Here is a 22,883-nt window from a genome sequence, read left to right as displayed (position 1 = left end):
AAAAATCCCGATTTTCAAAAAAATTAATCTCCAGAAATGAAAAAGTCGATTTATCGATTTTATCGATTAATCGCCCAGCCCTACTCTTGAATAATAATTTCACAAGCTTGTTCCCAGAGTTGAAGAAACCTCACCAGCAAACAGTCCAACATTGGACTGTCCAGACTCAAAAGGACAGCGGGCCTGACCGACCACTTCCTCCCCAACCTGCTCCAAGGAAGTCATCTGAGAAGCAACAAGATCACAAACAACAACTATTACAAAATAAAGTTGGAATATGAGCAGCATGTAAGCAGAGCCATCAGTGTTAGCGTGAAGGACTCACTTGATAAAACTGTTACTGAACTACTTTTTTTTATAAAAAAGATAAAGGGTCACAGTTTGGTCTGTATCAGCACAAACAAAAAAAGTATCTAGTAAGCTAACCTATTCAACAATTCAGCTTTAAATATAGCAAATACTGGAGAACACAAGCTTTCTTCAGGAATTGCTTCAAACCAATAAAGGAGCAGCTAGCCTAAAATGTTGCTAGTGACATGCTAAGGTACTCTGGTAACGTGTTGACAGTTTTATTTGGGTATCTCAGTTAATTACTCTGCTGATAATGTTGTTGCTGAGCTGATAGTGCTCTGATAATATTTCACTGTCAACCTGGCAGCTTTGTCGATAGCCCTGTGTTCTGAGTGCGTTAGCTGAATCGCTAACGGGGAGTTTAGCCTCCTGGAAAGCCTCAAAAATACACCTGTCTATTTTCTCCCTCTGGGAGCTAAATCTGTTTCCAGCTGCAAGCAGTGAAGAGGTGACCTTTCTGCCAGCCTAACTTGCAATTCTTAAATCTGAATCCATCTCATTTGCCCTCATCCATTATGCCTGCCTCATGAAATAGGTTCTCTTGCCCCAATCCACAACACATTTTCATGTAGTTTTATTTTCTATCATCTCACAATGGAATTGTACAGTTATCCTGATTTGATGACATGATTTGTCCTTGTTATTTATCTCTACTATTGTCAGCTCAGCAGTTATATGCAACAGTCAACCTTAGTTTTTATAAGTTTGGCCGTCTGCCAGTACAAGGAAGTTGATGAATTAAAAAAACCCACAGCAGGACCAGGCAAGTCAAACATTGTGTTTATAATATGCTGCCTGCTTTCAGCACCACTTAAAGTTTCAACAATTATGATGAAGAATCACAGCAGCGAGCAGCTGCCTGATAAATAGTTTATGAATAGTTTACGTCAGCATGGCCTCAATAAATAACAAGCAGAAAAAGTACAGTAAAGCATCTTCAGCTCCATAAACCTTCTCTTATCAGAATGCTCTCTTTACAGAATCAAAGATCTCATCTGTAATGGCTATGTGCCTTAACAAAACATGCTCTGAGATGACAAACGTTATATTTAGACACTGTATATATAAAAATACAAAAATAAATAAATTGTACCAACAGAATGTAAAACGTTTCTTTCACTTTGAAAAGTGGTGTCACGTCTGCCTTTACAAGGTGTCACTGTCTCTCCAAGTGCTGCACATTTCCCTATAGATCTAAATTCTTCCAAAATAAAAGAAAATATCATCTTTAGGTAAACGTGTTGTTTTTCCCAGCGTGAACGCTTCTAAACACAAGAACTTTCTGCTAAATGGGGTCATCGGCTGTCAATCAAACTTTCAGTGTCACCAGCAGATTTAAAAAAAAAAAAAAATCAGTAAAGCCCTAAAGCAGCACCTGAGATTTTTAGCTTCGTGCTGCACATTTCATGATTTCCATGATTTAGTCTAGTATTTCTTGCATTTGTATCCTAAAACAATATAATCATAATAAAAAAAGAATTTCAATTCATTGAGGGCAAATGTTATATACTGTATATTCTATCAAAGCCAAACAAGTATCATATAGCAAATACTGTATATCAACAATGTGGAAAAAGAAATAATTAACTCAATGATTAAAAACAGAAATAAAAAAGCATCCTGCATGAATATTCTGCGCATGTGAAATTAGGTATGAAATTACTAAGTAGTTGGGTAAGATTATTGGTCTGGTGAAGAAAATGAATGTATTAGTTTCATTCCCTGGGATTAATGTTTAATAACATGCATTATTTTTCAACCCTCAGGATATTGTCTCAGAGTCAGATTAGGCCTGAAGCCTATAAAGTGGCAGAGAATAAATCAAATTAAAGAATTATTAGGACTACTGTTAGCTTTTTCAGATAATTCAATACTTTTTAAAGAGCTTCAGACAGCCTGTAGTTATTTCCCACCACAGCAGCCTGGAAACAATCAATGTGAGCTGAGCCGGAAAAGAGCCCACACCGAATGCTTTAAAACACAAAGAAAAAGAAAAAAAATGTGTGGCATTCACATATTTTTTACTTTTTCTTCTATTAAAGATGAGTTTTACCTAGGGGAAAAAAACTAAGAAACCATACTGTAGCACTGACCATTCTTATGTGTCCTCTTTAACCAGTTAAGCCAGTGATGTAATGTTTACCTTGTAGTTTCGGCAGGTTGGGTTGAAAGCATTTGTGCCACAAGCAAACAGTGTCTCATCATTTCTGGGTACCAGCACTTTGACGTAGTTATAACACTCGTCCTGAAACGTAAACACATGTTGGATGTAATAAATATACTGTTACAAAGATGAAAAATCATCCTTATATCACAAATCTCAGTCCCAATAGATTACATAAAACAAATATCAAGAAGGGATCCATATGTATTACCACATCAGTTGGAGTGTAAATTAAATTTTTTTAAGGAGAAGACAAAAGAAGTGAAATGGCTGAAATGTTAGGTAAAATAGAGTCAAAAGAGGAAAATTAAGTCCGAGGTAGAGTTTAAACTCACGCTGTTCTTCCCTCTCACAGTACACTTGCTGACATCTTTAGTCTTCCAAGTCAGTTTCTGATAAACAAGAAAAAGAAGATAGAGAGGAAATGAGTGTAAATTCCCTTTATGTATCTGGTGAAGAGCCTTTTTGATTAGAGGTGAATGCAAACAAAACAGCGACAATGACGATGACTCATATCTGACTGGAGGGCTGTTCGGGAAAAAAAATAAATAAAAAAATAACACTTCAGGTCAATAAGTGAACAGTTGAGGCGGCAGCTCAGATCTGGATACAGTTTATGAACAATACAGAACCACAAAACAAAAACCAGCTATGTGTAAGGGTAACTGTTAGTAATCAGAAAAAAAAAAAAAAACTTCATATGGGATTGTTCTTTTTAAAATCTAGGAATCCACTAAAATGACCATAATTTACCTGTTTTTTTTTTTTTGTTTGTTTTTTTAAGGCATTCCACGTCATTTAAATAAACAAATGCTCCCCCATCTTTAAAGACCACAGCAAACTGCCTTCACTAAAGCTGTGCTCTGATGGTGACTCTTTTGCTTTTTTTTTCTTATTTTGCAGTGAGCAGATGTTTCTGGGCTGAAACCTTTGTGCAGAGGCTGTATAGCTGAATCCAGCAGCCATTTTGTGTGTTGCGTCATCTTGCGGTGCCGCCATAACTGCTGTGGTGAGTCCTAATTACCTCATATCTGCTACCGGCCTACAGTGGCCCACAGTTTCTGATCTTATCTGGGGATCTCCAAGTTTTGTTTTTTTTTTCCATATCATCCGTCATCCGTGCATTAATGTAAATGATGCTTTTCCTTCTAAAAAACATCTTTTAATAACAATCCACACTTTAGTATAAAAGAAAAATGTTATAATAATTTATCAAAAGTTAGTAAAGAATTAGCTTCAAACTTTTGTGAATGCTGTCGATTGTCAATTTTATTATATATATATATATATATATATATATATATATATATATACACATATACATATAGTATTTTATTTAAACTAAATATCAATATCAATCTTTGTTTATATAGCACCTTCACATACCACGAGGTACCCAAAATGCTGCACAGATAAAATAACAATACATAAAAACATCAAAACAATAATAAAACAAAGAATAAAAGAGAAAAGACTGTAAAAGCTTGGCCTAATGATGATGCTCTCTAGAATTAAAAGCCAAAGTAAAAAGATGAGTTTTTAAAAGACATTTAAAATCATTCAAGGTTCTGGCAGACCTCACAGAAAGAGGGGGTCCATTCCAGAGTTTCGGGGCTACCGAGAAAAAAGCTCTGTCTCCCCGTGTCACGAGTTAAGTCCTTGTGACTACTAACCTCATTTGATCTTCTTACCTCAGAGCCCTACAAGGACGGTGATGGTGCAGAAGCTCGGACAAATAGACAGGAGCCAGACCAGTTAAACATTTAAAAGTCAAAAATAAAATTTTAAAACAAATTCTAAGAGAGGCAGCCAGTGAAGGGAGTGCAGCACTGGAGTAATGTACTCCCACTGTCTGGTCCCCGTTAATAGGCGGGCAGCTGATTTCTGGATCAGCTGTAGACGGCTGAGGAGAGACTGGTCAATCCCAAAATAAATGGAGTTGCAGTAGTCCAGTCTAGAAAAGATTAAGTGAGGCCTCTGAAGAAGAGGCCTGCCCAAGATGTACAGAAAAACTTTTATTTCTCAAATTGGACTCAAACCATTTGAGTACTGTGCCATTAATTCCAACAGACTGTTGCAAACAAATTTATAAAATGTCATGATCTATCATATCAAAAGCAGCAGTGAGACTGAGGAGAATTAAAACAGTAGAGGCTCCAGAATCAACAGTTGAAAGCAAATCATTGCAAACCCTGAGAAAGGCTGTTTCGGTGTTGTGACAAGACCTAAAACCAGATTGGAACTTCTCATGGAGGTCATGTAGTTCAGATGATCCTGTAACTGAAAGTAAACAACTTTCTCTAAAATCTTTGAAAGAAAAGGAAGCTTAGAAACTGGCCTAAAGTTTGAGAGAACGTTAGGATCCAAATTAGTCTTTTTAAGAAGAGGTTGCACACCAGCATGTTTCAGAGCAGCTGGAACACAACCCAGGAGAAGAGAGGCAGTAACAAAACCTACAGCACAAAATACCTCCTGCAAGAATCTGGGAGGAATAGTGTTACCTGGACAGTATGATGGCCTTAAATGTTGAACTACTTCAGAAATCTGAGAGATAGTCACAGGTTCAAAATGTTCAAAGAAAACAGAAGACACAGGTAAAACAGCAGGATCAGGGGTGCAAAATGAGGGTAAAAACCTGACAGCGCTTACTTTCTCAATAAAAATTTTAATAACTTTTCACATAGAACAGAAGGAGTCAGAGGAGAGGAACCATACAGATTTAAAAGAGAGTTCAAAGAATTAAAAAGAATTCGAGGCTTGCTAATATTTACAGAAATAAACTGGGTCTTGGAATTTTTTACAATAGCCTGATATTCAGTTAAAGAATTTTTTAACATCTCCAAAGACACTGGAAGCCTGTCGTCCTTCCATTTTCTCTCGCCGAGTGATGCGTCTGAGCGCACGAGTGTGTTCGTTGAGCCACGGCTCCGCAGCTGATTTACAGCGTTTAATCTTGACAAGGGCAAGAGCGTCTAAAATATCGGAACACACAGAGCTGAAATCCTCCAGGAGGTGTTGAACATTTCCATGCTGCTGTAACTCCACAGAGGGAAGCGCTGAGTCTGCAAAAGCAGCAGGAAAAAGCAACGCCGTCTGAGCATTGATCAGGCGGCTTGAACGGACAGAGGCGGGCGAACCAGCCCCAGACTTTAAAAGATCAAACTTAAATAAAACGGGCAGATGATCGGAGATGCCAGCATCACAAATCTCCTGAACCTCTCCATGCAGACCAAGAGCAAGAATTAGATCCAGGATATGTCCCTTTTTCATGTGTTGGCTCCTTCCCTCACTGCTGCAAGCTAAAGGAGCTGATCAAGGTCATGAAGTCTTTTGTTAGTGGCTTCGTCTCACAACACACATGAATGTTAAAATCGCCAACAATCAAAATCCAATCGTAATTCAACATAATCGATGAGAGTAGGTTTGCAAAATCCTGAAGACGGTCATTTTTAAATCTGGGCGGTCGGTTGATCACTACACACAGCAGCGGGGAATCAGCAGGGAAACTAATGTTTAAGTATCTTGGGGTCTTGTTCATGAGTGAGAGAAGGATGGAGCAGGAGAATGACAAGAAGACCGGTGCGGCAATGTGGACCCTCCATCGGTCTGTTGTACTGAAGAAAGAGCTGAGCCAAAAGGCAAAGCTCTCAATTTACCGGCTGATCTAGGTTGCCACCCTCACCTATAGTCACGAGCTGTGGGTAGTGACTGAAACGAGAATACAAATGCAGGGTGGCTGGGCTCTCTGGACCCCTGCTACCCAAACTCCAGGTAAGCAGTAGAAAATGGATGGATAGTTTAAATTCCCATCATTAAAGCACACAAATACATTGACATAAAACAGACTTTTACAGAACTTTGTGGTGTTGTGGACATCCTTATGTGTGTTTTACAACACTAACTATTTTAGACTACAAGTGAATTGTGTTTTAAGTCCACGAATGAGTTCCCTTTCTCTCACTTCCATGTAATAATTTGCTATTATGATGCATTTAGTAGCAACTCAGAACTCTTTTTGATCCCCAACCTGGAAAAATCAAAGTAAAATGAGTTGGATGTTATAGTCTCTCATACCAAAAAGATTGCTTCATTGATAGGTATTTTTCCTTTTCACCATCTAAATCTAATTAGAAATCAACACTGCATAATAACAGTAAAAGATTTCAAGAGGCAGAGAAAGAAAGTAGGAAGCAATGTGGTCCTCGGCCATGCTGCTGAGGTCGAATCACTGATAACGAGTATAACAGCTCACATCAAAGAACCCATGTGAGCCCACCATCCTACTATACACCGGGAGGCCCATTACTGTCAGGAGCCACACTGTAACCTTTTCCCTTTGATGAGGAGGAGGTGTGTAGATCAAAGGAAACATGTCCTTTGTGTTGCCTCACGCATTACAAGCCGCTGTAGTTTTGTTCTTCCACCCTGATATCGACAGTGTCTATTGTGCAAAAAGTAAAAGGTTCTCCTGCTGCCTTGTCAGCCTTCAGATCTGATGCTGTTCTCCATGGCTTGAGAGAAAGATTCTTATGCAAGACTATATCCTTGAGTGAGCTGCAGCACAGACATACATCTTCATTATTGAACACTCAAATTTACATCTGCCAGAATTGTTGCTTTGACTCTGCAGCTAACACTGTGAAATAGCCAAGCATTTCTAGCCATGGTTAAGTAGTTCTTGAAAGGTAAAAGTTTCTAAAATCTTGCTATACCTGCTGTTCTATAGTAACCGAATGAGAACACAAACTGTTACCATTGACGGTGCTCAAAGCACAGTAACAAATGGGGTGCCACAGGGCTCTATTCACGTTACACTTCTAATCTCACTCTAGCATGCACTTTTTATGGTGATAACATCATTGTACATACTTTAATCCACATTTAATGATTTCAAATATCACTTTTCCACTAGGGGCTTTACAAATGCAAAAAAAGAAAAAGAAAACTATATTAATCTAAGCAGTGTGCACAGTACAATCTTTTAATGCTACCCGTTTATTCCAGCTGAGCCATATAAATGAAAGTTTTTACAACTTTACTTGATATTTTTTAAAAGCTGTTGTGATTAAAACCTATTTGAGTGGAAGCTGAAAAAAACTGAAATGAATTTCAAAAAGAGAATCTGTTTGATTCCTTTTTAGAAAACCGACTTTAAACACAAAGACATAAAACCCGTCTAGATTTATTTAAAGCTACATTAATCTTTCCAAAAGCACAGTTATGTAAGTCAAAAGCAAAAATTTATTGCCGAAGATCTAAATTAAGGACAAAACTAGACAAAACTAGAAAACGGTACACTACTTTATGAATGAAAATGTATTTCTTATGAACGTATTCAAACTTTCTGTTTTTGATGCATCAACTCAACAAATTGTGCAATATACATATAGAATCTACACATTTCTCACATCTTTAATACTTGATACAAACATGTTTGCGTTCTTTGAAAGCAACAGATCTAAAAAATAAACTGCATATCGTATAAATCTACTTACCAGCTGTGGTGCAAACTCTTCTGAAGCCGTTGTAAGATTTACAGCAAACACATGATCCCTGGGGAGTTCAAAGCACAGAGTCAGGACTTTATTCTGATGAATGTACTGAATTTATAAATCTACTTGACAACAACCAACAATCAAATTTTCATTGCTTCTACTGTGCTGCCATAATGCCCTCAGCACACAGGATTTTAAGCATAATGAGAGCTTCAATGTTAAAAAAAGAAAAACTTAAATTTAAATGTAAGCCACATTTGAAGTAGTCAATCACTAGATAAAACAGCCAAAATCAATACTTACTTTTATTCTTATTTTCTAACTACTTGATTACAAATGTAGTCAAACTACTTAAAAATAAATAAAGTTTTCAGTTCTGTAAAGTCCACGATGATGCTTTCAATGTTGTCCAAAACATCAGAAAAATAAAAACACAGTTGCATAGTCAACTATAACATTCAGTGCTGATTAACTTAGCTGTTAATAAGCAAAACAAATTATAAATTTAAATATTTTGCCACATTTTACTTAAAACCTTTGTGGAACAAAATCATAAATTAAAGTGTAATTATATGATTTGTCATATTCTATAAATCTTCTACATAAAAGGATCTGTCCAATACTGTCAAAAAGTAGTTATGTAGGTATTCTTAATTATATTGTATTATTTTTGTCATGTAGTAAAAAATTAAATGAAATTGTTTTGGACTTGCCCTGTATGGGGTATACTAATTTAGCCTTAAATTAAAATCCTTGTTTAACATTTTGAAATTAAAGTAGTTTCAGAATGGTAAGAAGTACCTCTGGGGCTGATCAATGGGGGCTTTACAGAGTTGCTTAACAATTTTCCCTAATTTGCTGAATAAGTGATTAATGTGTAGTGTATTTTATTTTATGTAGTATTACTATTCCATCAGTATGGTTGTAATCTTACTATATGTTTTTCAGGTGTAATTGTTAAATGTAGGTTTCTGAAGGATTAAACCATAAACATCAGGTCATCACTCACAGAAATACGTTATATTAATACACGTGTGCTGACCTTGCTGCAATATACAACATATGGTTGATCCGTAGCATTCTCTGAAAGTCAAGACCCAGACGCAGAGTGTCGTTGTCTTGAAGCAAGCCCTGAAAACCAGGGTACTGATACGACTCTGCAAAGGAAAACAGACAAGATTGTGAATTTGTATGTTTAGTGATCTTGTTCACATGGATGTGGCAGCTCAGCAACATTAAGTAAATGTTCACTCTGTTATTTTAAATGTATAGAAAAAAAAGCATTTTGTTCAGCCAAGAAAAATGCAATCTATTTTATCAATCAAAGACTAAAATGTTCACATTTTAACATTAAATTACATACTACTTGAATTATAACTATACTGAGCAAAAAAAAGGCAAAACAAAACAAAAACTACAAAGAAGACTTTATAGATAAACATGGTGCTATTAGCCAGCTCAGTTGTGACACCGCAGTCCAATCAAAGGGATCTACTTACGCTCCGAGCTGACCACACCGAGTGGCTCCAGGTCTTTGGGGAACAATGTGGTTGAGGCCGACTCAGACAGAAAACAGGAAGTCAGTAAGAGCATCAGCAACAAAAATGGCGGCCGCCATGACAACAGCCAGTTGGTTGGTGCCATTTTGTAGGAAAGCTTGTGAAGGGTTAACAGGTGGGGGTAACGTCAGCAGGTCATGACAAGCGTCCACTGTAAAGAGACAGAGAAATGAAAGATAATAAGACTCAAAAGAAAGGTCACCTGGGCCATCATCTCCATCTGAAAATGATTTCTTATAAATTAGCATCAATGCATCAATGTTGCTAGCACACAAACATGCACTCGCACAAGTCATACTTATCAGGATTAATTTTCTGGGTTTGCCACAAACTAAGTGCAGATGACAGAATCAGACCCAAATTCATTGGTTTTACAGAACTTTAAAAGCTCTGAGCTAATGCTTGCACATTAGGCAGGGATGGAGGGGCTTATTTAAGTGAGTTAGTTCGCAGCCTGTACCATCATAGTTTGGTGATCCGTCATCTGTGTTGCTTTTTATTTTTACAGAGGAAGCTGCTGGTGTTAAGACCTCAATTAGTTTAGTTACTGTTGAGCTCATCTATCCTAAAGTAGCATTTTAACAAACTGCTTTAATTTATTTTGTTCTCTGCGTCAAAGTAATTAACTCTCCAGCAAAACCTCCAGCAAGGTCAAAGGATTTTATCACAGAAGAACAGTAAAACTGCAAGTATTTTTTCTTATTTTGCTTACTTAATATTCTTCATTTATTCTATTCTTAATTATAAAGGCTTTTATCAACATATTTATCAATATATCCAATAACAATTTCCCCTGTTTTTTTTTTTTCCTTGTCCTCATCTTGTTGCTTTAAACCTAATTGGGATTTTCTCCATCTCTTTCTAACATAATTTAAAATCATATTATGGCATGCAGTGACAGAGCAGAGAAGGGGAAACCATGTTTTTCTTTCATCACCTCCTTGCTGTCATCTCACCTCTCTCGATTTGCTCTGTCAAATGAAGTGACAAATGAAGAAAAAAGTGGTCCCAGAAGTGGCACACACTACATTTCCTACTCCCTTCCCTCCTCTTTTTTTTCTGGTATTGAAATAAATTTAAAAAAATGAAGGAAGTGTCACTGTAATGTCTCATTTTTTCCCCCTTTCTTCTTATTTCAAACATCTAAAACATTGTCAGTGCCATCTAATACTTTCTGAATGACTTAGCTGTGACTGTTAAATGTGTTAGTAATGATCGTGAATGTATTGTTGCCACCTTTTAAACCAACTAAAAGCATCTACATGTGGACACATGCCCCAAAGACATGAAAAGTTTGGTCAAAGCTGCTTTCACCGGGAAGTAAAATCCACATTGATCCTCTACTCAGTTGGGATGACGGTACCCTGAAACCTTCCCCAACAGTCTGACAGACTAAGTCTTCCACCTTTAGCGAGACAATCTCTGTGATGTGTTGACTGCTGAAAATCTCGTACCAGAGCTCGAGGACTTCAAACGTTTGATCAAACTGCTTGTGCTAATAAACTGCCACTCCTCCTCTTGACAGTTTAGCAGAGCAGAGCTTACAGTCTGCCTTCTTTTAGCCATCACTGACATTCCTCCTCCTACTTGTATCAGAGGCATTGTATTAGAGAGATTTTACATGGGCACTGTATTGGAACTGATATCTGATGGGCGCCTGCTGAAGTCTGAACACACCCACTCATTCAGTTAACAAGTGCACCATGTCAAAAGCTAACTGGTGGAATTTCTTCCATTTTAATGAGATCAGCTGTGATGTGCTAAGGTAGTGTTTGTATACAGTAAACAGCCCAGTTCATTTATACTGTGTCAACAATCCTTCAGCTAATAAAGATCAGTCAGTCATGAAAACCTCTTAAACTCTCTTATGAAACTGGATCTCATTAGCAGCACCATCTGAAAGGAAGCCCAAGACTTCTCTTTGTTGTGGAGGAGTTCATTAGTGTTACCGACCTCAGAAATCAACAATTAACAGCACCTCTTATTAGAACCCACACAGCTGTTTCCATGAGTTTACGAACAAGGTAGATTTCAACATCAACTGCTAGAGGGAGCCTGCTAACCAGGCTGGAGCTGCTACAAAGACACCAATGAAGGCCAAAACACAGAAGAAACACAAGCAATGAAAATCAGACTAGCTGCACATAGAAAAAATAACCAGATGCAGAATCTAAAGAGGAAGTGGATCCAAACTTTTAACACATACCTACATAAAAATCATTCAAGATGATTCAACATAAAGTATAAACTATGACCAACATCATATCCTGGCTTCTAATAAACACAAACTAAAAACAAAGCATAAGTCACTGAAAATTATGTTTTAGTGAATTTTTGCACAGTAAACTTGTTTTATTTAAATGATGAATGATCAATGGAGTTAAATCAGCTCTTAAGTTGGCAGCTTTGGCCATCTGGTGAACATCAGGATAATTGCACCAAGATCACAGGATGACACAGCAATTCTCAGCCAACTGCACAGAAATTCAAGTCCTTCAGCATATTTCTCAGACATGGAAAGCAAGGCATGTTCATTTATATAGCATAATTCAACAATAGGGTGATTCAAAGTGCTTTACATAGAAATTTAAACATCAGGAAAAAAAGCATGATTTAAAATTAAAAACAAAAAAGAAAGGACAAAAAGAATGTTAGATGAAAACAATAATAAACATGATAAATGTTAAAAATTCAAGCTTAAAATGGAACAGTGCAGATTTGGACTTAGAAAACTGTGCAGTAGTGAAATAGTGGTGCAGGTAGATATGGGGTGACAGCATGGTACGCCTACCTGACGGTACAACTCAGTAAGTTCAGCAGGTTGGTACACACTGCTATGAAGCTGATGGGGAAGAAAGAGTACTTGTCTTCAGACAGTCAATAAACAGCCTATTTTTAGGCAGATTCAGAAATGGTGACCAACACATGGCCGCCACTCAGAATGAAATGAAATAACTGCCTGAGTCCTGAGAGAATGTGCAAAGATTCATGGTGTTTTATGATTTTTATTAGATTTTTATTATTATTATTTTAATTTATTCATGCAATTTTAGTGGTTTGGGGGGTGGGTAATATGTGTATGGGGTGTGTGCATTAGGTCTAGAGGTTGGGACTATGTCTTCACTCAAAGTGCTTTGCTTGGTGTTGTTTTGTTGACAGTGATCAAATACTGTGTTATCTATGGAGGCATTAATGGGCACAACATTGACTTCAAGACGAATTTCCATGTGGGAAATATACCGTATCATAAGATTATTGTTATTCTTATTTATTTATTTACACTTTAAATTTGAACCACTCTAACTGCATTTTTTTTTTTTACTTGACTGCTTGTTCAATTTTAGTGGAAAAACACAAAACACCAAACTCCTACAAATGAATTTACAGAATACAGTTTTAAAATGAATTACAAACAAAAAAGCTTTGTAAAACGTAACATTACCAGTCAAATGAAAATGTTTCTTTAGTTTCCTCCTCAACTCATATGGCCTCCGGAACTGAAACCAGTGGAATATTTTTGTATTTGGAGTTAAAAACTTTTACATTGTGGGCTCTGGAATGGGGCTGACTGGCAAGCATTTAGTAAACAGCTTCAACCTAGTTTCTACAAGTTTGTGCAAGTGCATATGTGCAGAATTGAAGTTGCAGGGAAATTGCTTTAGAAGACTGCTAAGGGTACAGTTAAGCATAAGTCAAAGGAAAAAATGTAAGTCAATGCAATGTCAGTACTGATGGAAAATCCAGTGGTCTGTGTGTGTGTTTGTTTGCCTGCACAGGGTTCATTTCAGCCAACCTGTCACCTTCCGCTACCAAAGAATGAAATATGACACAAATGACTGACCTCTCTAAGACTAGTCGCAGCGTTCAATAACAATGGCCATTCAATTTGCAGGTCTGTGTGTGTGTGTGTGTGCATGCATATGTGTTTTATTCTTTAAACCATTAATTTGCTGCTCGGAGCCAAAGCAGAGCTGATGTCAATTCTCATTCAGTGAGACAAGGCTGAGACAAACTACCAGGTCTAATGAATGACTAGTCTCACACACACACACACACACACACACACACTCAAAGCTCACCTTGGAGAAAAGACAGCTTTATTTAGGTCTTGTTCAAGACATTTTGTCTGAAGCCGTGTCCCATTTCCCGCATGTAATTTACACCTGGATGTCAGAGTGGTAGACACATGGAAAGATTTCTCATCACAGGTGACCTGATACAATGCACAGGTACATATGCCTGCTCATGTGTTACATGCACTGTTGTTTCGATGTGAACCCAATGCTTTCCACATCACTGATACACAAATTAGTTTGCATGCTGCAATGGTTGAAATCAAAAGCATCTAAAGTGGCTAACTGGAGGTATGTCTAGCTCAATTCCTTCTGCCTCAGTGATCAAAAAAGTAATATTACCTCCGTCAAGGAGACCATGAGGTTGTTATATTTTATTTCTCCTCCATGCAGGAGCTGATACAAAGGTACCCGATTGCTGCCATTTGTTCATTTATCGGTAAGTCATCTAACTGACTTTTACTTTTTGAAAAGATCTCAGAGAAGGGACAGGATGCAACACAAATGCCAGATTATCCTTTGTTAGGCAAAGATTAAATGTAAAAATCTACCATAGGTTGCTTTAAATTGTATTGTATACACCCACTAAGGTTGCAAAGTAGCAAAGAGGCCACTTCTGAAATAACACCAATTTTAAAGGTAAACTGAAACAATAATGAGGGTAAAAAGTAATGAAAATCAGAGGTGTGCAAATTAAGGCTGATTTCATGGTTTGATGCAGTAAATCTGTCTCTTATCTTGCCTCAGCTCTCATTATAATCAGCTCTGTCACCTCGGGCTGAAACTTGTTTATCTCCTTAAACAAACGCAGAAGTCTAATAAAAGCTCTTTAAAAGAGTTACTAATTGACTCTTTTCAGGTTGCAGCAGGACTAAATGCCACACATATTGACTACTGGATCTGATTTGATTTCAGAATTACCAACCACAAGCTTCTTCTCCTGCTCTCTTGTTTGAAGCTTTAATGTGAGAAAAATCTGGAACAACTGCAGTTTTCAAAGCGACTACAAAGCTTTGCTTTCTCCTTGAGAAGACCACCTTCTTTTTACTAAACTGATTAATTTTACAGTTCCTGCTCTTCATTGTTTCTTTGTTTTTTTTTTGTTTTTTTTGTATTTTTTACAACAGCTGTATCACCTGCTATTTTTTGTCCTCTCTTTCTTATGTTTTATCTTGTCTGGGTAGAGTTCTGAAACTATTTTATTTCTTGTTTCAGATTATTCACCTTTGTCTCTCAAATTCAAACCATTATCTTTGTTTTACCTGTCAGGTGGTTGTCAAGTCTTTCAGACTTTCTACTTCTCACCCACAGGCTTTCCCCTTTCCATTATTTAAGAGCAGAAAAAAAAAAAAGATAACTTTGATCTATTCGTGTTTTCTTCTTTTAAATAGATGAAGTGAATGTGATGCTCAGATTGAAGAATTTAAATAGTTTGTGTCAGACCTTGTAAGACAGTCTGGACTCATTTAGATAATTGAAACATCTTGTTCTTCTCCTCGTAGTTGCATGTTTTCTGCAGTCTGAACATGATCGGCTCGCTCACAGGAACAATCTGTCATTTATAAGGCAGAACTAATGCATCACACATGGTTCGAACAGGAGCTCCTGTCTCTGCAATGATTTACAGTGATTTATATAAAAGGCCAATATTAAGATTTAATCGTAAATCTAATCTGCTTCGGCTGCTGCCACCCTCCCATCAGACAGAATTTGATCAATTACACATTTATGGCTGGACTAATCAATATTACACTGCTTCCAGTGGGAGTTAGGACATTAGCCTGAACACGTTTAACTCTTTACAGTCCACTGCTCTGCTGGGAGCACATCAGTACTGTGAAGAACTAGCACTAGACTATATGAAGTTACATAATTTTATACACAAAAGCATAAATGGGCTCTAGCTACTTTGGTCACCAACATCTAAAACCTGCAGGATAGTAACCACTAGATGTCCAGAGTTAGTAATGCCTGGCATCAAGCACAGATCTGACTATCTGAAGAAAAGGTTAGTGGAGTCGTTTCTTGCCCTTGGGTAGTAATACATAAAACATACTGCTTTTATATGTATCCATTCTGACATTTCCCAAGACATTTTAGCATATGTATCCCTTGCAAAATTTTGTATAGTCACCCTGGAAACGAACTGAACTTGAACTGAAGTTTATTAATATTACAGCAAGTGGAACGAAATTATTTCCAGTCATTAAAAAGCTAGTTGCAACTGAAGGATTATGTGCAATACACTGAGTGCAAGGGGCAAAACTGAGTGGTGTATCAACTGAATGAATGGATAACAATTCACATATACCACAAATTCTGCTGTTATTTGAAATCAGTCAATCAATCAATATGAGATTATATCACATAATGATGTAATCACAATCACTTCCATTCATCTCAAATCACAAACAAAAATATGTGAATATGTTTCAAAATCATCAGATATTGTAAATTAAAACTGAAAGAATAAACTTCTTTTTGTAGACCTTAGAGGATATCGTGTAAACCTTACTTAGGTTTAGATACCAATAACATTATTAGAACTTGGTCGTAATAGCCAAGTTAGCACAGTCTGACTTGATCATAGTTACACGTCACACTTTTGGACATCGTTATTTCTGCAATCAGATTAAAACAAGAAGTTCTTTCTTCAGCATGTTGTACAAATGATTGTCTTTTTTTTATTTGATATGTTCAGTTTTGATTGATGTTATTTGCTCATTGATCATTGTATGGGTGTGTCAAAAAAGATTGATGTATTGTTACACCCCTACGGCACATTTAAGGTAGACTTTATTACACCAATCTTATCTTCTATTAGCAGACACAGTCTAAATAAATACATTTCTATTGCAATGACATAAACAGCATAGGTTGTTCTACTAAAGCCAACAAGGAATTTACAGACAACAAGGTGTACTTAATGATAAAATTATGACAAGTGTTGCATTGTAGCTGCCAATAGCACATCCTTTTCCATGCAAACTTTGCATTCAAAATCACCTAAATGACCAGAGTCAACAGATTCAGATATGTTCCCTGGCAATCAAGAGATGCTCAGATAAGACAATAATTCTACTAATTGCTTCATCTGTGAGAACTCATGCCAGGTCCATTAGCTCATCATACATGATGTTCTGATGCCAGTTGTTAGGGGCAGCTGTCAATTAGAACATGCCTTAACACAAATATCATCTAAGGGAATATGTTTTACTGGGAAGCTGGGGGAGAAAATGGCAGGAGCTACCCAACAAAGTAATAATCACGGAGCTAGATTGTTAGTTTAACACCATCCATGCCACAGCAGGGTCACTCACTGTTCGATGCATTGCAGCCTACAAGCCTAGGTTACACATTATCTCTTGTACAAAAACATAAACTTGGCTATTTCCTTCATTTATCTCATTGCTTGAAAAACTGTCTTTCTTCTGAATAATTCATTTAATGCCAAAAGCTTTCTATTAATTTATGCTGAACAGCTGAACAACAGCAGAGCCTTCATATTAGAACTTGGAAAAAGATGTAGTTGAATTTAAATAATGCTGATACATAATAAAGGTCATTCAAATATGTGAATTAAAGTCTCTAACTTACTTTGGATACGTAGATCAGCCCTGTTTTGTGTGTAGATATATACATCAGCCCTATAGATATTGCGTATGGGGTATTCAACCTGAGAGCGAAGTAAAGGCAGAAAATGACGCTGTCCAAGGTGCTGAAACTCACTGCCCCACAAAGCAGAGCTGCTCAGTTTTAGAATATTGATCATTCTCTTTCTGTTTCTTTATGCTTTTGTTTTAGTATTATGGGTGTGTAAAAACATAAAAAAAGAAAAGGAAAAAGCAATTAAACAAAGAAAGCGTTCACCTGATGAGTTCAGATAAATCTCTTGCTGTTTTATAACATCATCAGTTTTCTGGGAAACATATTTCTGTAGTTCAAATTAGTTCCTATTTAAATGTTTTTTGTTTTTTTGTTTTTTCCCTCTCCTTTAACAGTTTATGGCTATTCATGAATGGCTATCAGTCTGTTCTTTTTTTATCTTTAGTGTTCATTTTCTTGTTTAAGTGCAGGTTGCTTTGATAAATCATGTTTACTGAAATTCTGAAATGACAAATTAGTAAAATGAAGTTAAGCACCAGCCTACACCTGGGTGGTCCATCTAAAACAAAGTCCCATCCTAATTCCACCCCTTGACAATATCCCTTTATTTTATGGGGACAAGGTGCCCTCTTTTCATTTGGAGATGAAGGTGTAGTGGCAATCTAGCCCTTCAACTGAGTTACCGGGTCCATTGGATGGATATTGAAGGTGACCACTTCACCTTGATTGCCAAATGAAAAGGTGCACCCTATCCCTGAAAAACAGAAGGGTCGGGCCATGTGGTAGAGCCAGGGCAAGTAACTGAGATTAGAGAAAAGTCATTTAAAAAAGCTAATCTTAAAAACTAGCTAAGCAGCTAGATGGGATTAATAACAAATAGTATCTACAAGGAAAGAATTCCCGACATTTCTAACTTCTAAATAAAAAAAAAGAGAGAGAGAAATGTTTGCCTATTTGATGTTAGCTCCTCTAGAGCTTTTCTCATTTCTGGTCTTCTTCCATGACAGAGAATAAGTTAGCATAATGAAAAGCTCCCCAGATTCATTCATATAAAAGCGAAAAGTCCTTATTAGTAAACAGTCCCTGATAGAAACGTGTAGACACCCCTCATCTTTGGTACCGCAATAAAAAATTCTGCAAGACACAGAAAAAAGCTTTTTTTGGTCCCTATGCACATGTTTTAATGCAAATTTCTCTATTATCTAATTAAAAAAAACACTTCTATGAGGATTTGTTTGGTTGACTGAGGTGGAAAATTTGCAGCATCAGTAAAACCAAGATAAAATGTAATAAAGATACTCAATATAATGACATGCATGAGCTATTTAAATTTAGCATTCACAGAAGTGTCGCTGAACAGATGTAAATATAGACTACATAAATGAATAAATCAAATATATGCATTGAAAAGACATCTGATGAGAAAACAGATCGCCCTCATACATATACATGAAACCAACACAAATTCCACATTTCTGTTTTTGATCTTTTGAGCTTAAACTTGGGGTCCTTTAAGGGTTCCTTTATGCCTTGTCTTAAATATGCATATGGACCAAGCCTTCTGTCTATTCTCTGAGTTCATTTTTTGCGTATTTTGGCACATGTTTTAGATGCAGTTGCTGACTCCATGTGAGTAAACGGAGCATTACCACTGGAAATCGTAGGCACATTGTTGAGCTGTAATAATTATGTCTAACCAGTCAAAGGAACAAAAAGAAAAGAAGAAAAAAAAGTCCTACCAAGACAACTACCGTCTACAGTGGGGCCTCTCTTTATGTCTCTTTCTGAGAATGTGCATTACTTCCTCCACCATCGCCATGTTTGTTATTGTGTATTGTTATTTTAACTGACTTGGGAATTGAGAAGAAACTCTACACTGCTTTCCAGTGGAAATACTACTTGTACTACTACAGCTAATGAATGAGAGCAAAAGTTTGACTATTAAAATTAACTCTTTATTATTTCAATGATTAAATTTAATTGCTCTGAAAGATGCATGGTTCTTTTTTTGGGTAACACCTCTTCCTGCCAGCAAACACTTCCCTCCATTGAAGCACTCAGCTGACTTTAAAGAAATGGACACACTCTGCAGGAAAAGACGTATGACAACACTGGACATGGACGTATCTATTTATGTACATAAAAGGAGCATGAATGAGCTCTGCCTATGTTGCGCCCCCTTTTCTTTCTCTTTTTTTTTTTTTTAATTTTAAAATCATGAAAAATTACCTTAATATGCAGTTTATTAAAAAAAAAAAAAACTACCATCAATCCTTAGATCCTCTGATTTTTTACATTTACCTGCTTCTCCTTCAGCTTTGTGTCCTCTTCAGGTCTAACTACCAACTAACTGCCTGGGGTTTGTAGTAAAACAACTCCTCCCTTTTGAAATTCTGCAGCTGTTTTAATTTAGGTAATAGACAGAAATCATTCAGTGGCAGCTTCCTGTTTGTGTGCCAAATCAACTTTGGCTCACCTCCGTCGCCCAGTGACATTGGATTAACTGTTATTGGGAGAACGTCAAGGCGACTTTGAGATTTTAATGAGAATGATGTCAGCCAGGTCACCGCAGCAGCGGCAGAGGTGATTATTATGAAGGCTGATAAGTGATAATGAGATAAAGGTCTGCAGTGTGAGAGCAAATTTACTGATTTGGTCATTTATAGCCTCCTGAGAGGAGGATGGGTGAGATGTTGTAGCTGTCTTCTTCTCTGTGAGGAAAATGAAGACCCAAAACACAATCATATATTGGAAGTGGGGACTTTTTAGTTTAATACCTTTGAGTTATGCTTGTTTTTTTATTTTTTTTTTGGTCAGTTAAGTATTTTTTATGTTTAAGGGCAATGTAGTATTTTTTAAGAATTGTGTTTGGATTTCTCTGGGAATACTTTTGCATGTCTTTGAAGTCATAATGTTGAAATTTGCTTTACCTTGGTTACCAAAATGTACATCTTTGGGTTCCTATGAATCACACTTCCTATATGGACTTAGTTATTTTATATCTGTTTATAATCATGTGAATGCAGTCCCACACCAGAGTACTTTAGTCTGCTGCACAAACAATAGCAGTTGCACAATAAATGCTTAAGATCACTACACATTCTGGCCTTCAAAAACCTCAGTGCTTATGTCTGTCTTAGAAAATCACAAGGAAATTTTTTGTGTGATACAAAACTATCGCATGTGATCAAATTAGAACATTAGAAAAAAACATCAACATTTTCCTTTGACTGCATTACACAGCAGGTTTTTATACATAAGAGCCAAGTTCAATCTCTATCTGAACCAATACTGACCAACAACCTTTTACTTTTATATCCTTTATTGCCCGCTTTAGGTCGTCAATCTAGTATCTGTTGTCATATTATTTCTGCCTTTGAGTTATTCTCAGACCAACTGAGGTGGTCTTTGCATGCATGTCTTGTGTCCCTTTAGAAATATTGTGTTTCCATAGTTATGTTTTTGTAATTTAGACCCACTTTCCATTATAGTTTCTAATTTTCTTTTGGATTTTTTTTGGATCTTTTGGATTTTTTTTGCATTTTCTAGCTGAGCCATGACTTCTCAAGAAGAACTATTCACACAGGGGCTCTATTAGAAAGGCCCCTCATAACTCGGGCCACAACTTTATTAGAATAAAAGTAAACAGGTACAATCATTCTTCCAATCAGGATTAAGATTCACTCAGATGGACCCTAACATACTCACAGACCTGTGACTGCAGTGAGTAATTTTTCAAGAGTATCACCTCAGTTTGTGACTTCAGTCTGAGCTTTTAACGGTGCCTTCAGGGTGTTTGCCTAAATGTTACTTCATGTTCTGAGTCATGTTCACGTCATCTCTAGATTTACTTCAACACACATGCAAATGCACGTTTGAGCTGTTTATTGTTGAACTGCATCACCTCGACGTGCTGCTGCCTCAGTGTGAGCTGTAAACCGTGCCACCAGAGTGTGTGTCAGGTTGGTGTATAGTGTTCTTGTTTGTGTGTCTTGCTAGCCTTAAATGGATGCTCCAAGTGCCAGGCTGAGAAAGTGGAATCAGTTTTCATCCTGACAGGCAATATGCCAGCTTTTCCATTGTGTGTGTGTGTTTGTGTACATGTGTTCATGTGTGTGTAAGGCTGAAGGACAAATTCTTTCAAAAAGACTTAAGATGAGATCAAGCAACAGGGAGACCACCTAAACTGAAAAAGAGTTACCAAGCAGGGAGTGTAATAAATGGAACGAAAATGGTTAGAGGCTAATTTCTGCTTCTCCTCAGGCTTCTGTTTTCTCTGAAAGTTTACTGTATTAATGACTAAACTATAAAAGAGAGCACACAATCAAATCCAAGCTCTAATCAATCTGCGGGCCTCAGATTTATACACAGCAGCACATCTTTAAGCTCTGTGAAATCCTGATTTCATGCAGCCTGAAATCAGCTCTTTGTGTTTCTTTGGTTCACTAAACAATTTCTGGCCTACATGGATATTTACTTCCTTCTTCTTTCTACATTAAATGTATACAGAAACAGCTGGATTCTGACATGAAATCTGCTTTACCAATCTAATGAAAGGAAACCTGGAAGGAAATCAAACTGTTCTCATTTCTGAGACGCCCCACACACAAAAATAGTTTGAGTTTAGGTTGTTTTCCTAACAATCTACACTTGAACACTGATTTAAGCTCATATTTTACTTCTTCCTTTCATGACATTATATTTCAATCAATCCAGCTGTGGATGTCTTTGCTTACAAACATCTTAAAAATAAAGTTTCAGCCACACACAACAATACACACGGGTGTATCAGGATCAATCCAAATCCATCCAAAACTGATAAAACAGCTTTTTGTCTGAATGAATCAACTGAAAAACATCACAGATGGGACATCCGTGTCTTATGTTTTGCAATCTGTGCACACAGATTTGTGCATTTTTACACACAGATTTTCAAACAACCTTTTTTTTTTTTTTTTTTTTTTTTTCCTCTCTGAAGAGTGCCATTGTTTGCAGGTCATCAGTCCGCCCACAGATGAGGTAGCGTATTGGATGGCAGGCAGTATTTTGTCATTTTCATTTGATGGTAAAAAGGCTATGAGATGACAGAGAGGCCAGAAGAGCTGCCTGTGTTGAAATGAGCAACTAAAAGTGGAAGCTAAGAGGCTGAGAGTGTCTCTCCATCACTTCATCACACACTGACCTGCTCATTCAGCAGGACAAGTAATTCTCATGCATTCCTCAGCATGCTACTGAACAAATAGCTGATTTCACAAGACATGGACATACCTTGGCTAACCAGTACAGCTAAATATGCTAGAAAGGCAATCTTTTAATGGGGAATTTTGGTTTCAACTGGCTGTAAATGTCACAGTTAAACTTTATTATTGGTGTACTGCAGGTCTATTTGTTACACTTTAAATGTGACTTTTTTTTTTTATAAATGTGGACTACCATTATCTTAAATGTTGGGCATATTAGATCAGCTTCGCACCCATTATAACTCCAAATAAGCTATAATTCTTACAGATCAAGGCACACCTTTCCTCTTCTAGGAGAAGGGGGTGGAGGCACGACTCATGAAGGTGCACAAAAAGACTGGAAGTTACTGTAGCTCATGAAGAAAAACGTTTGCAAACATACTGTGTTGAAAATA

At 36.9% G+C, this 22,883-nt stretch overlaps 1 protein-coding gene across 1 annotated transcript in view; it reads right to left on the bottom strand.

The window, feature by feature from the left end:
- LOC121656538 (semaphorin-6D-like) overlaps positions 1–22,883 on the bottom strand; it is a 184,457-nt gene that overhangs the window by 64,796 nt on the left and 96,778 nt on the right. Inside the window, exons 4-9 of the mRNA XM_042011580.1 lie at positions 9,510–9,720; positions 9,053–9,167; positions 8,011–8,068; positions 2,851–2,907; positions 2,495–2,596; positions 135–225 (exon numbers count right to left, since the gene is read on the bottom strand). Of these exons, the coding sequence (XP_041867514.1) occupies positions 135–225; positions 2,495–2,596; positions 2,851–2,907; positions 8,011–8,068; positions 9,053–9,167; positions 9,510–9,654 (568 nt within the window). The 5' untranslated portion in view covers positions 9,655–9,720. The remainder of the gene's footprint in view (positions 1–134; positions 226–2,494; positions 2,597–2,850; positions 2,908–8,010; positions 8,069–9,052; positions 9,168–9,509; positions 9,721–22,883) is intronic.

The sequence above is a fragment of the Melanotaenia boesemani genome, chromosome 17 (assembly GCF_017639745.1).
Source record: "Melanotaenia boesemani isolate fMelBoe1 chromosome 17, fMelBoe1.pri, whole genome shotgun sequence".
Lineage (NCBI taxonomy): Eukaryota > Metazoa > Chordata > Actinopteri > Atheriniformes > Melanotaeniidae > Melanotaenia > Melanotaenia boesemani.
The sequence above is the reverse complement of the archived record's forward strand: the minus strand, read 5'-3'. Positions and strand labels throughout refer to the sequence as shown.